The following is a 15,971-nucleotide window of genomic DNA, read 5'->3' as shown; positions in this document are numbered from 1 at the left end:
TCCTTTAAGAGTTTCTTTTTTTCTGTTGAACCCCCCAAAAAAAGATATTTAAAAAATGTTGGAAACTGTTAATCATTGACATTCATAATTGGAGAAACAAATACCATGGAAGTGAATAACTACTGGCAGTGGTGTAAAGTAACTAATTACAAATACTCAAACTACTGTAATGGAGTAGTTTTTCTCAGGAATTGTAATTTACTAAGTAGTTTTATAAATTTGGACTTTTACTTGCCCTTGAGTTCATTTTTAGTGCTGTATCGGTACTTTTACTCCACTACTTTCCTTAAACCGGCCGTCACTACTTATTATTTCCTGTCTACGGGAATTAGAAAAATCAGTCCTGTATTCCTGTCCAATCAAATCGCACACAGAAGGTAAATCACATCATAATGAACTACCTTGAGACATGTGCGCTTTATAATTGCAGCAAACTGTTTAGAAGCATTTAAAGTGTCCTAGAAGATGTCCAAAATCTTTACACGCATTGACCCAGAGACTGTTTAGATGCATGTCACTGATGAAAAGATGACAGATGTTTACTGTATGATGACTGAAATGGCCTTAAACATCCAGCAGGCACAAGACGTCAACATGACGTCAAATTGACCTTGTACGCTAACGTCATGGGGACGCTGCATTTTGTTTGAAAATGAAAATCGAGTTCACATCAGAACTCAACGTCTGGCTGACATCAATGTCTAACATCCAACCTAAAAGCAACCAAATATCAACGCCTAATGATGTTAGAGCTTAACATTGTGTAGAAGTTACCACTTTGACGTCTATCAGACATTAGATTTTGGTTGTTATACCTGACAAATAAACGTCAGTACTTGACGTCAATATGACGTTGGTTTAAGATGTTGGCTCGACGTTGTTTTTTGGTTACTTTTTAACAACCTAAAATTGACCAAATATCAACATCATTTGATGTCATTATTGAACACCAAAATAACATTCTCCTTAGACACTGGTTAGACATAGAATTTTGGACACCTGACATTACAACCTAAATCTAACCTAATATTAACGTCTTTTGACATTGTGTGCCTGCTGAGTAATAATTAATGCACTACAGAATGTTACGTTTACACACACATGCACAAATGACATGTAAATGCATCAGCTTTTAACAGCGTAATACTCACTACTCACTTCTCTTGAGTACTTTTAAAAAGTCTACTTTTTACTCGTACTTTCAGTAAAGACTTACAACAGATACTTTTACTCTACTTGCATTTTTAGGCAAGTAATGGTACTTATACTTGAGTGTGATTTTACAGTACTCTTTTTCCATCACTCTCTACTGGTTTACAGGACTCTTCAACATATCTTTGTTTGTTCAATGTAAGAAATAAACTCAAACAGGTTTGGATCAAGTGGAGTGTGTGTAAATGATTTCATTTTGGGGTGAATCAGCATCCCAAATGCTGAACACACACCCAAATATTAATCGAAAGGGCATACATGAAATCATATGGCTTATTGAAAAGATTTGTGATGTAACTTTTCTAGAATTGTGAGCTTACTAATAGCTAGCTGTAATTGACAGATTAGTAAAGTATTTATGTAGGCAAATCTAAGCTGATGGTTGTTTAAATCAGATATTAAAACAGCTAAAAAACAACTCAAAAGATCGCCATAAATACTCAAATATTTAATCATTTTTAGCATCAGGGCAATAAATAGATGTAAAACAGAATTGCATTCAGTCACATAAATTAACTGCAGACAATACAATGCCTACACTCATTCAGGACATTAAGTCTAGGCTACCAGTGGAGGATTATAAGTACTTCAGCAAGTGAAAACAGTGTCTTTCTTACCACTTGGAGGTTCAGTCTTGCCCTCAGTAACTGCTCAACAAATGCTGAGGGGATGCTGGTGTTTGTCCGCAGGTAAGAGGAGAAGCTTTCATTGGCTCTGAGATACTCTCCCACTGGAAGATCTACAAAGGTGTCAAAAAACCAAAGATATTTTACATTCTTTTCAAAATGCTGTATGCTTATATTTAAAAAAGGATTTTTTACGAAGAGATTAATTTTCATGTTTGTGAAAACTAGTGACGGTTTGGAAAACGTTTCAAGCTGCAGTCCAAATGGTGTGACAGTGACTGCTCAAAATGGCACACATTGGTAACATTAAAGCCATTTTACAAGGTTATTTACATTCTACATTACAGTTAATGATAATATTTATGTTAATAACCTTTGTAATAAAAAGTTTTTGTCTCTTGCTTATTAGCATTATTATGTTGTCGTATAATCTTTATAATCAGTGACATAAAAAATATAAAATGCCAATAGTATCACTTAAAATCTGTGGCAAGATATCAGACAACAACAAAAAGTATATTTTTGGTGACAGGCTAGTGAGGAAAAGAATTGAGTGCTCCCTCATTTTCCTTAAGCTTATTCTCTTCTGTTTTATCAGGGTCTGCCACAGCTGAATGAACCATCAATTACTCTTGCATCTGTTTTACCCTTCCAGCCAATTTTCATTCATTAATTTTCCTTTGACTAAGTTCCTGAATAATCAGGGGCCCACACAGCAGAATGAACTGCCAACTACTCTGGCAGCAGATGCTCCTGCAGCCACAACCCAGCACAGTGCTGGGAAACACCCATATGCTCTCTCATTCACACACACACACATACACACACTCATACACTACAGCTGATTTAGTTCATCCAATTCACCTACACGGCATGTCTTTGGACTGTAAGAGAAATCTATGTGAACACGGAGAGAAGATGCAAACTCCACACAGAAAAGCAGCCTGGTTGAGCCAGGTCAAGGAGCTACTTGGTGTGATGCAACTGTGCAATCTCAGTTTACTTAGTGCCTAGAACATGCTAACAAAAATAAGGCGATCGAGCATTGGCAATTGCTGGCCCTAAACTTTGAAACACTATAGAGCTTCATGTTAGACAATCCCCTTCTATTTCTGAGTTTATATCTGTTTCAAAGACCTATCTATTTTCTCTCGCTTTTAATAATCCTTGATTATTGGTTCTATTGATTAATCTTAATAAATTAGTCTTGCTTATTTTCATTTTTTATTTTCTAATCTCATCTTCTACTCTACCTTTTACTACTCATGTGTACAGCACTTTGGCTATTTTTTAAATGTGCCACATAAATAAGTTTTGTATTGTATTGTATAGTATTGTATTGTATTGTATTGTATAGTATTGTATAGTATTGTATAGTATTGTATTGTATTGTATTGTTTTGTATAGTATTGTATTGTATTGTATTGTATAGTATTGTATTGTATTGTATTGTATAGTATTGTATTGTATTGTATTGTATTGTATAGTATTGTATTGTATTGTATTGTATTGTATTGTATTGTACTGTACTGTACTGTACTGTATAGTATTGTATTGTATAGTATTGTATTGTATTGTATTGTATTGTATTGTATTGTATTGTACTGTACTGTACTGTACAGTATTGTATTGTATTGTACTGTACTGTACTGTACTGTATTGTACTGTACTGTACTGTACTGTACTGTACTATACAGTATTGTATTGTATAGTATTGTATTGTATTGTATTGTATAGTATTGTATTGTATTGTACTGTACTGTATTGTACTGTATTGTATTGTATTGTATTGTATTGTATTGTATTGTATTGTATTGTATTGTATTGTATTGTACAAACTGAGACATTGAGGTTCTAGATGAGGCACATGAGGTTATCTGAAAACCAAGCCAAGTTCTTCAATTCATCTATCTGTGAGACACAACATCAAGGTACAAGGAGCTTGCTAAGGAGATACTAACTGAATCTACTGAACACATCCAATACAGCATGTTCAGCTTCTAAAATGAGGTATTTAATGAATATATACTTGGCCAGGCATCTGGTCTTTCCCCGAGTCTTTGGATTGTCTTTGACAGGTCCTGAAGACCAGAGAAGGTTGTTCGGTTGCCACTGATTGTCAGGACGGTCCTCATATCGACTAAAAGTCGAGAAAGTCTGAAAATAACAAAATAAATCTCCATCAATGGCTGAAGTTAAAAAAAGAAATTTGTCTGAGATAAAACAAAAAAACATCTCACATGGAGTTGTCGAAGTTGCTCACGAGCCCGGGTGTTTCCCCTGCTGTAGGCTGATGAAAACAGGGGTTGTTGACATTGCATATAATGCCCTGAATCCATGCTAGTGTGCCAGCAGAAGGAAGCGCCTTGTTAGGAAAATGACCTAAAACATAAAAAGAGAAAAGATCAGCAACATTTAATGTGAAACATTAAAAATAATATCAATTAAATTAATGATTTATATTAATATTAAGTAAATAATAAATGCGTTGAGGCAATAGTGCAGTAGGTAGTGCTGTCGCCTCACAGCAAGAATGCAATTCCACAGCAATTGGCGTTTCTGTGTGGAGTTTGCATGTTCTCCCTGCATTCGCGTTGGTTTCCTCCGGGTGCTCCGGTTTCCCCCACAGTCCAAAGACATGCGGTACAGGTGAATTGGGTAGGCTAAATTGTCAGTATGTGTGTGTGTGGATGTTTCCCAGAGATTTCTCAATAAAGGGACTAAGCTGACAAGAAAATGAATAAATGAATGAAAATAATAAATGTATATTTTCTAATAATGCACACATAACAAATACCAAAAACGTTGTTTTCTTAAACTGATGACGCCTTTAACAATGTCATAAAGAAGACCTTCCAAAAGAGTTCTTTTGCATTATTTAATGATGGTTTACATGTTTAACAGAGGAATGAAAAATGTGTACTTTAATACATTTCTTTGCATAACAAAATGATTAATAGGTAACCTGTTTCTGTGATGCTGAATCCACACAAAGAGTAAGTAAACAAATCCACAAACACTGCTGTATCAGCCAGACAAAAATTGTAAAGCTAGGATGAAACACTTACAGTATATCCAAGTTAAACTGTTTCTCAAAAGAAAAAATATAAGACAGCGCAGACTGACTGGTTCTTTGCTACTTGCTACGATAGTTTCATTAAGTTGACATCCCTAGTAGCAAAGAATTCTGGCCCAGATTTGGCATAAAGCTGGCACAGCAGGCATTCATCCGGCACTGGCATACAGCATGTGGGCCAAACATGGCCCGGGTTTGGCAGAGGTGGCACCGTTTTTAAGGCGGCACACAAGATTTGGGCCAGATGAAAAACGTAGTATTTGGCTCAGATTTTAAAATGTGATAAGTGGGCCATGTGAGTTTGGCCAGTCTTGACCCACATTTAAAATACACTAAAATCATTTTTGAGTAAAGAAAAAAAATTCTACCAATCAGGTCACTTTGAGAAAAAGCGTGCGCATAGTGTGCCTAAAGCGCATCACTCCATGGGTTTATCAATTTCATTGCAATCGTGACACACCAACCTATCTGGCCCAGTTCAGGCCCAGTTATGAGTTATTAACTTGGCTGAGACTTGGCCCAGATATGGTCCGTGTTTGGCCCTTGTCTGGAAGCCAGATTTGGTCCAGTCATGTACCGTAATTCACTGCGGCATGTGGGCCAAGCAAAACCTGATTGTGTGGGCCAGAGCTGGGCCAGAGAAATATTGCTATGTGGGATGTTGCTAAAGGGACTGAATCTTCTTTTTAGTCTATATAACCAAACTATATAAAGTATAATACAACCATAACTCTATATAAACTCTATATGGCTATAATAAGTAGAGAATAAAAGCTGTGAGATCTCTTAGATTGAGTGATCAAAATCTTCTTTTAGGGGACAGAGTCTTGTGATTGCTTTTAAATGTGCTCGATAAACAGATGAAATTGAACTTAAGCTATTGTGTGATTAAGGGCATGTTAACTTTTCAGAATAAATCTGTGAGAAAAAAAAGCAACAACCAACTTTAATTCAGAATTGTGGCACATTTCTAACTGAAAAAAGTAGGAAAATATGAGCAGGGCTTGATTTTTAGCGTGCATCATTGCCATCTCAAGTTCACACCACAAACACCATTCCAGAGTAAATTAAACTTTTCAGATTTCCGATTCTGAGTTACGATTACTAGAACAAATGTTTCTGTGTACTAGCATGGATTAACCGTTAGCAAAGGTCATGATTCAGTATAAACAATGTCACAAGAGCTCAACAACGTCCTGATTTTCACTACAGCTAATCAGCTTAGATGTCCAGCCACCTGCCAAGAGGGGAGAGCAACACTCACGCTCATAGGATGTCACTTACACTGGCTCTGTTTGTACGGTGGGTGTGATTGGCGGACAGCAATGAGGATGAGGAAGAGGAAGAGTGGCCATAGAAGTTCAACAACAAGTTGGACCTGTAAAAAAAAAAAACATACATAACTAAATTAATGAATGTAGAGTGTTTGAAAAAGGGTCTGAATATTGTGGCTGCAGTTAAGATACAGCACCTTGTTCCTCCTGCGGTACGTGAAATTTTTCCACAGCAGCAGGTAGAGCTGCGTTCCAATGGCCATGACAGACACTACAGGACTATACAGCCATGACAACGGAGGAAACCTATATTGAAAAAAAAATACAGCATGCAAATATAATGATATTATTTCTCATGCATTCATTCATTTTCTTTTTCGGCTAAGTCCTTTTGTTAATCAGGGGTCGCCACAGCGGAATGAACCGCCAACTTATACAGCATTTCTTTTACACAGCGGATGCCCTTCCACCTGCAACCCAACACTGAGAAACTATTATTTCTCAATCTTATCTTAAAATCCTTCGGGTAAATAACACCTTTTTATCCATCTGTGAAAGACAGCAGGTTCTTAAGTTATCGATAACAAGAGGCTATCAAATATGGAAGTTTTTTTTATTTGCGGTGTCCGTTTGAGTATACGATTCATTATTTAATGATAACAGGTTTATACTGAGTTGATCATTAGAATTAAATATCAAATACATTTGAGCATTTGATTTCTCATTTGAGTAGCTGTTTTGAGAGTTTGATTTATTATTTGATCTTTTTAAGCATTTGCATTTTCATTTTGTCCTTTCCTGCAATATCTGAATATATTTTCTGTGCAAAATTCTTTATAGATAAAGAATAAAAATAAAATATGTACACCTATATAAGTAACCCAAAGAGTGTTATATGTCTTAACACTAAAAAAAATAAAATAAAATAATAATAATAATAATAATAATTACTCAGGTAAGGTTCGAACTCGGGTCAGTGACTTCGTAACACACCGTGCTGACCACTGGACCACAATGCCGTGTTTTGCAGCTGCGTTTGGAAAAAAAATAAGTATTGCACTGTTATCTGCAAGACTCTTTTGACCACAGTATTACTTTCTATTGATGAATTAATCTTTTCTCCCCTTTTTAGATTTCTGATCAAGTTATGTCAGACTTATTAATGTAGTGAATCATCTGATTTTCATTGACCAAGTGTGATATTCATTAGTATTAATTATTCAATCTCTTATTTTCACTAAGGTGCCACTGTTTGGGGTTGAATGATAGTTTGTTCATCATTGACCTTTAGACTGCATTTTGTTCACAGGGCTGCGAAAAAATAAAAAAAAAAGAGCAGAGCTGCTGCAAAATAATGAATAAAACGAGTGAGGCTATGGTTAAATAAATAAATAAATAAATAAATGAAAAAAGTTCGACTGCTGAGAGTGCAAGCGGCTAGTGACACCAGCCCTCGCGGCCCAAAAGAAAACAGACCAGCCCTTCGGGAATTCTCCCAGTCCTCCCGATTAGCCAATCCGGGCCTGCCACCAGGTATAGTGACATTTCACACTTGTAATTTGGAAGAAGTAAAGTGTAAAAACAAACAACTAACAGCAAATCATGTTTCTCAGGCTCTTTTTACACTAATACCTTTTAGTTTTAAAACGCTTAAGTTTTGCTACGCTTACGCCATCTGTCCACACTACGGCGGAGTTTTCAAGTGCCGAAAACTGAGCTTTTTGGAAACGCTGAAGAAGCAGTTTTCATTTTAAACTGCTGCTGCTCCGTGTTAGCGTGGATGGGGGAAAACAGAGACATCTGAAAACAGAGAAAATCTGATTGGGGCTTTTTCCTCATTATTAAGTTTGAGAATTTGATTGATTATTTAATGAGAACAGGTTCATACTGAGTTGATCATTAGAATTAAATATCAAATACATTTGAGCATTTGATTTCTCATTTCAGTAGCTGCTTTGAGAGTTTGATTTATTATTTGATCTTTTTAAGCAGTTGCATTTTCATTTTGTTAGGAAAAAAACTTCCATAGTCAATTTTATGCAATTCAGATTTCCTAATACACACTACCGGTCAAAAGCTTGGGGTCAGTTTTATTTTTAAGGGTTTTTTTTTTTTAAGAAAAAATTATTCTGTTCATCAAGGCGGCATTTATTAAATGTAAAAGCATTGTTAAATTCACTCATTCATTTTCTTTTCAGCTTAGTCCCTTTATTAATCTGGGGTCGCCACAGCGGAATGAACCACTAACTTATCCAGCATATGTTTTACACAGTGGATGCCCTTCCAGCTGCAACCAATCACTGGAAAACATCCATACACACTCATTAACTACAAACATTTTAGCTTACCCAATTCACCTATACCACATGCTTTTGGACTTGTGGGGGAAACCGGAGCACCCGGAGGAAAGCCACGCAAGCACAGGGAGAACATGCAGACTCCACACAGAAATGCCAACTGACCCAGCCGGGGCATGAACCAGCGTCCTTCTTGCTGTGAGGCAATTGTGGTACCCACTGCGCCGCTGTGCTGCCTTAAATTGTTCAATCTCTGTTAAAATTTTAAATAACTGCTATGTTATTGAATGTAGTTTCAAATGAAATTAGTGCTCCAGTCATTATTGCTTTAATACTATTACCATTAAAAACATTAATATTATAATTAATGGTAATAATAAATACTAGAGTGGTTTCTGAAGAATCATGTGACTCAGTGAAGATCATGTAAAGACTGGTGTAATGGCGCTGAAAAATCGTCCTAAAAATCACTGGAATAAATTATTAAATTAAATTATAAACTACTTTTGAACAGTTATTCTATAGTGCCATAATATTTCACAATATTACAACTTGCACTGTATTTTTTATTAAATAAACCCAGCCTTGGTGAGCAGGAGAAGCTTATTTTAAAACATTTAAAAATCCTACTGAACCCAAACTTTTGACCGCTTGTGTATGTTATCAAAAGTTGCAGCTGTGTTATATGTTACAGGAAAGAAAACAGCAAGACATTTTAAAGTTTAGTGAACAGCCACCCAAAAATCAATGAATGAATAAGTGGAAAGTTGAAAGACATGATGTCTTCAGCTTTGACTGTCTCTTCTTGTTATTGCAATCCTCATTAGACTAATTGGCTTAACAGAGTCAGGAGGAATAAATCTCCAGCAAAATGGGCGAAGAAAAATACAGCACAAGCTTGTGTAAGACAAATATATAAGTAACAAAAATAGCCTACATTGTGATTAATTAAACACTCATTAAGTTGCCTAAATAACTCACATGTGTTTATTGACAAACAACAAAACAAACCTGACAAACGCTCATTACAGGTTATTATATTTAATAACAAGGCTACATTTAGTTCAGTACACACTAAATATTTATGTTTTAGAGCGTTTTCCCCACAAGTACACTATATTACAGTATATTCCAAGAGTATTGTATATAATAAAATGTCATTAATATGTAATGAACCATTCACTGCAGGTCATACATAACATGTCGAATGACACACACACAGCTACGGGAGGCTACTGTAACTCAAACGTTCGCGTTTAATGTCTTTAAACAGCACAGTAATTAGACATTGAATTCGGTTACCTTTCGTTTCAACCAAAACTTCCTTTGGCTCATGGAAACAGCCGGTCTGCAGTCTTTTCGTCCGCGATACCGGTGTTACAAGATCACTTTGAGGAAACGCCAGCATAGGCGGGACTTCCATTCAAAACATTAAGACCACATTGAGCTGGAAACCAATCGAGAGCGTCACGCTGGTGACATGCAGCCAATCATTTCATTTGTTTTCATGTAGCGCCCGCCCATTTAGCCTTTACATAAAACCTGCGCAATTTCCGGACCTGTACCGTGAGGCTTTCTGGAAATGTGATCATACTCCTGTATTTGTGTATCATATTATAATGTACAGAGCTCAGCATATATTAATACACCCCTCACAAATCTATCTTTTAAATTAATATTTGTAATAGAAAGATACAATATTATTTGTGCATGTACATTAGATGAGTCAGCACTGAAGCCAAATCTGAAGCTTATCTAACAAAATAACTTATGATAACTGTCTAAAAACTAGTACAGCCAAATTTATGATATAGAAAAAATTTTAATACAATTTTTATAAAGATGAAATATCAAGAGAAGCAAAGAAATGGAAAAATTTAGTTGAAATTTTGTAGGTTGTAATTTGTTTTGCAATATTTTGCTTTAATTTAATTGTATTATCTTCCAATTTCTAAACATGTTTGGTGACTAAAAAAATATTTTCTTAAATATATCTGTTTAATAAATCTGTTTTGTTTAAACGCACCAAAAATACGTTGCCTATATTCACTGAGAAATTTATAAAAATATTAATTCTTATAATGGGCTGTACTCAGTTATGCTAAGCACTGTACATTAAAAAACATTATACAATAAAATATTAAAAGAACACAAGGAGATGTAAATTAATAATTGAATATGTATTATTTGAAAATATATTAATTTAAATATAACATTATATATTCAAATAAAATATTATTGAAGTCATTAGGAGATCAACACATTTTGGAGGGTTATCTGAAAAGTCTCCTGTATTCAGCATTATGTAATAAATTAATACAGATTCGGAACAACATTAATGTTTGTAAATAATGACAATTTTTATTGTTGAAAAAATGAAAAGCAAAGATAGAAGCATATAGGGCTGGGCAAAGATTAATCACGCCAAAAATAAAAGCTTGTTTTAAAATAATATATTTGTGTGTATATTATATATTCATTCATTCATTTTCTTGTTGGCTTAGTCCATTATTAATCCGGGGTCGCCACAGCGGAATGAACCGCCAACTTATCCAGCAAGTTTTTACTTTCCAGCCGCAACCCATCTCTGGGAGTATATTATATATTTATTATGTAAATGTGATAAAAACACTACACTAGTTGCATATTTAAATGTATATATAATTTGTGTGTGTGTGTGTGTGTATATTTATGGGTCATTTTCAAAAGCCCATAATAGGGGCTTTTCAAGTCCCCACGGATATCCTGCTTATAATTTCAAGAAAAACAAGACAAAATACCTCTTAGCATAGTGTTTAAACTTGTACCAACATCCTTAAACTAATAAGCACACAAGTCAAGAGAAATGTCTTTATGTATCTTTAATATACATCTCATACAGCAGTTATTAAAATATACCTCTATCATGTCTGTAGCTAAAAACAAACCCTGGCATGATCAGGGTCCATTCATTTTCCAGGCACGAAGTCTTTAGCTCGATAAAGAGCATGTAAATGCTTCAAACAGGATGAAATACAAATATCTATTGCAGAAGTGCTGGGAGACTCATTTTGGCTAGACTCTAATGCATAGTCATTCAAACACAAGGCTTGTTTTAGGCACCTTGGGTCAGCAGCAAAGCAAAAACAATACACATACAAACCAGCAGTTAAATATAGAGCTTTAAAATGGAGGTCCATGATAACTATACCATTTTACACTGTTCCAATTGTATTAATCTGCTTAAATATATGTACTTTTCTACATTTTCGGTCAGTGTTTTTTTTTTTTGCATGTGAGAACCTGAGAGGAACTGCCTACTAAAGGAACACGGGCTGATCCAGGCCAGTCAGGAGACGATAGGTTGATGTTGGCATAGTCTTCAGATGAATCTGTTAAAAAATTGTGGTTTTAAAAATGCATGAAATGACAGACATAGCAAACAGGTTTATTTTATTGTTAATGATTCATTCATGAACCATAATAATATTCAGAAACTCCTACTTAATGTTAGATTTTGCTGTATTTGGCTTAACCGTTCTTGAGTGGCTGTTGTTTTGCTAGTACCCATTGAGATTGTAAAAGGGTCATTTAGTTCACACCTATCAGTTTGTGGGGGTTAAGGCAAAGGTCACCCCATCATATCATAGTTCAATCAACGTAAATGCAACTGAACTAAAATGTACATGATCTTTCAATAATTAAAAAAAATCTAACCTGTAGCATTAAAATAACAGGCATTCTGTTATTAAAGTGCTTACAATATTTTAAAGCGGCTGGAAGGGCATTCGCTGGGTAAAACAAATGCTGAATAAGTTGGCGGTTCATTCCGTTGTGGCGACCCCTGATTAATAAAGAGACTAAGGGAATGAACATTATGTAAAAATGGCTTGCCGTATTTTTTTGAAAATACAATGCTTAATAAGTGTGAAGGTGATACATGCAAAAACGGCTTGCCATATCAGAAAAATATGGAGTTTAAGTCAAAAATGGTTTGCCATATCAGTAAAAAAATATGGAGATTAAGTCAAAAATGGCTTGCCATATTTTGAGAAAAATAATGCTTAAAAATTATTTATTGGAAAACTATAAGTCTGATAAACCTTAAAGATATAGCAACAAAATCTACCACATCTAAATATAGCTTTTGGCCAAATTTGGGGCTTGTATAATTTTTTTATATGCTCGGATTATAAAAATGTAATATTTAAAATTTTTTATTAAAAAAACAATAAGTCTTATTGGCATGAGGAGATATAGCAACAATCTTGAATGAAGGCGGCACATTTTGACCACATTTGGGCCTTGTGGCATGAACGGCCTAGGAGGAGATACGTTTGTTTTCAAGGACAGAGTAGTATAACAGTATGTTGGCTTTCTCAAGCCAACATAATGATGTCTTCTACCAGACTGAGGAGAACTCAGCATTCAGTCTATTCTTTAACTAGTACAAACTCTAATCTCTATTTCTCACACTTGATTTTGTAGAGTTGTTAGTGAACTTTAAATGCAACAAAAAGTACGTAGTTTTCTCATTAGAACCACACTACCTGACAAAATTCTTGTCGTCAGTTGTATAAGCAAGAAATAATTGCCTGACTTCTAGTTAATCATTTGGAAAAGTGGCAGAAGGCAGATTTTTCTGATGAATCATCTGTTGAACTGCATCCCAATCATCACTAATACTGCAGAAGACCTGTTGGAACCAGCATGGACGCAAGATTCACACAGAAATCAGTCAAGTTTGGTGAAGGAAAAATCATGGTTTGGGGTTACATTCAGTATGGGGGCGTGTGAGAGATCTGCAGAGTGGATGGACACATCAACAGCCTGAGGTATCAAGACATTTGTGCTGCCTATTACATTACAAACCACAGGAAATTCTCCAGCAGGATAGCGCTCCTTCTCATACTTCAGCCTCCACATCACTTTTCCTGAAAGCAAAGAAGGTCAAGGTGCTCCAGGATTGGCCAGCCCAGTCAGAAGACATGAACATTATTGAGCATGCCTGGGGTAAGATGAAGGAGGAGGCATTAAAGATGAATCCAAAGAATCTTGATGAATTCTGGGAGTCCTGCAAGAACACTTTCTTTGCTATTCCAGATGATGAGAAGAGTCATTGCAGAGATGTGTGGATGCAGTCATTCAAGCTCATGATGGAGTCAGACACAATATTAACTATTTTTCCACTGCAGCAGGACTTTATATTCTGTACTGGACATTATTTTTGTTAATTAACAAGTCTTTTGTCTAAGCAAAGTCAGACCTTACTGTCCTAATTGAATAGTTAAAAATCAAAGCATGATCATATTTTATTTTGGTAAAATAAGCGTAATCTAGAGGTCTTTCATATAAGCCACTTCTGATACCAAATGATCAACTAGAAGTCAAATTATTATTTGTTGTTCCTAAAACTTAGATAGGCAGGAAGTGTAGACCTAATGTGAATTATACATAGTGTTGCAACATTTTACTCAGAACAATGGCTAAAAAACGTTAAGTTTGATGATTGTATTCCTATTGTTAAGTGTGTATGATCTTATCCAATCAGATCCAGTAAATCAATCCTTTCTAATGTAGTTCAAAGTTTAAAGAATTTTCTAAAATGAAACGCACATACCTCTCCCACAGCATTGGACAGGATGTTGATGATCTTCTCGTGAGGTGTAGCTACCACACTCTGTCCATTGATCTCAATGATACGATGACCAACTCGAATACCACCCCGCTCAGCTATTCCACCCCGCATTAGACTGCAAATCTAATCAAAAGAACAGAAAGTTCACAAAAAGAGTGTTAGATACTAAATACAGTCAACGTAAGGGTTTTTTCAGTGTTCATCAACATATTAAACCACCAGGTATAAAGACATATCACACTTGTAATTTGAAAGAAGTTTCAAGAGTTCGCCCTAAGCTGATGATTGATTATGGAGCCTGTTTGGCATGCTGTCCCGGGAGAGAGCCCTGAGCTTGTGAGATCCTCGAGCCCGGGGCTTCACCCCCATTGCAAGGCGAGAGGGGAGTCCGAGTTCAGGTAGGTCTCGAGAACTCCCCTGCTTGATAATGGTGGAAGTAGATTATGAATGCTATGGAGTGTCTATGCTGTCAATTTAGATTTGTCAATTCACTTATGTTACATGTTTTTGGTCTGTGTGAGGAAACCGGAGAGCCCAGGAAAAACCCACGCAAACACTGGGAGAACATGCAAACTCCACTCAGAAATGCCGACTTGGCCAGGTAGTGTCTGAGCCAGTGACATTCGTGCTGTGAGGCAATGATGCAAACCATTAGGCCTCCGTGCTGCCCTGACAAGGACATGGGAGGAGTAGGGGTGGAAGGAGGGATTCTTCATGACGAAGATGGCTAAGGTAAGATACTCTGGTTATTTATAGTGATTAAGGAATCGTCTGATTGGTGAATCAGTGTTAGCTAATGAGGACCAGGTGCTAACAATCATTAGCGTGTGCTCCTCTCGAAATTAGTTCATAAATAAACTTCACAAAGGGAGAAAATACACAACCAACAGCCAATCATGTCTCTCAGGCCCCATTTACACTACTACCTTTTAGTTTTAAAACGCATAAGCATTGCTACGGTGATGCCATCTGTCCATACCTATGCCGGAGTTTTCAGCACTAAAAACTGAGCTTTTTGGAAACGCTGAAGAGGCCGTTTTCATTTTAAACTGCTGCTGCTCCGTGTTACTGTGGATGGGGGAAAACGGAGACATCTGACAACTGAGGAGTGGCTGCAGACAGTCACCTATCGGATTGGGGCTTTTTCCTCAATAGTAAGTAGCCTAAACAAAGTTCAGTCTAGCATCCATCCGTGGTTCCTTAAATTAATATATTAACTTAGACATCATATATTAACTTATTAACATATATTATCTTATACATGTCTAATCCCAAGTTGTCCTTCAAAAATAGTGCAAGGGTTTAACCCCGGCATCCAGGCCAAATTTGCCCAATGGCTTCTGTCCATCAAGGCCTCCTAACTATCCCCATATAATAATAAGCCTCATCTCTCTATCTCCACTCCACTAATCAGCTGGCATGTGGTCTGGTGCAATACGGCCGCCGTCCCGTTATCCAGGTGGATGCTGCACACTGGTGGTGGATGAGGAGATTCCCCAAAAATGTGTAAAGCGCTTTGAGTGTCTAGAAAAGTGCTATATAAATACTGTATATATATATATATATATATATATATATATATATATATATATATATATATATATATATATATATATATATATATATATATATATATATATATATATATACGCAGCGCCACTGATTCAATTCAAGACCAACGACGAGATGATCCCAAGGTTACATAATCCTGGACCAGGCCATATCCAGAGCAGCTGCTGTGGTGGTTATGGAGGAGTGGAGAGCATGAGACTGATTCCCTTTGAAACTCCAGGGACAGAGGAGTCTTCACTGAGGTCCAGCGTTCTCCAGCATTCTCCAGCGCCTAGACTGCAGCTCTGCACAAGAAGT

The 15,971-nt window shown here is 36.1% G+C and overlaps 2 protein-coding genes across 4 annotated transcripts in view; both read right to left on the bottom strand.

Annotated features, from left to right (window-relative positions):
• The window catches only part of abca7 (ATP binding cassette subfamily A member 7), a 67,636-nt gene extending 57,748 nt beyond the window's left edge, over nucleotides 1-9,888 (bottom strand). The window contains 6 exon segments of the mRNA NM_001443438.1: nucleotides 1,830-1,951; nucleotides 3,868-3,995; nucleotides 4,079-4,220; nucleotides 6,199-6,292; nucleotides 6,386-6,494; nucleotides 9,788-9,888. Coding sequence (NP_001430367.1) covers nucleotides 1,830-1,951; nucleotides 3,868-3,995; nucleotides 4,079-4,220; nucleotides 6,199-6,292; nucleotides 6,386-6,451 — 552 coding nt within the window. The 5' untranslated portion in view covers nucleotides 6,452-6,494; nucleotides 9,788-9,888.
• A 1,443-nt stretch (nucleotides 9,889-11,331) lies between these two features.
• The window catches only part of si:ch73-40i7.5, an 18,495-nt gene continuing 13,855 nt past the window's right edge, over nucleotides 11,332-15,971 (bottom strand). For all 3 annotated transcript variants that reach the window (XM_087273144.1, XM_087273145.1, XM_087273143.1), the window contains exons 10-11: nucleotides 14,085-14,225; nucleotides 11,332-11,856 (exon numbers count right to left, since the gene is read on the bottom strand). In XM_087273144.1, coding sequence (XP_087129270.1) covers nucleotides 11,785-11,856; nucleotides 14,085-14,225 — 213 coding nt within the window. In that variant the 3' untranslated portion in view covers nucleotides 11,332-11,784. The remainder of the gene's footprint in view (nucleotides 11,857-14,084; nucleotides 14,226-15,971) is intronic.

Source organism: Danio rerio, chromosome 11 (genome assembly GCF_052040795.2).
Source record: "Danio rerio strain M-AB ecotype USA chromosome 11, GRCz13ab, whole genome shotgun sequence".
Classification (NCBI taxonomy): domain Eukaryota; kingdom Metazoa; phylum Chordata; class Actinopteri; order Cypriniformes; family Danionidae; genus Danio; species Danio rerio.
This window is presented reverse-complemented; position numbering and strand designations above follow the sequence as displayed.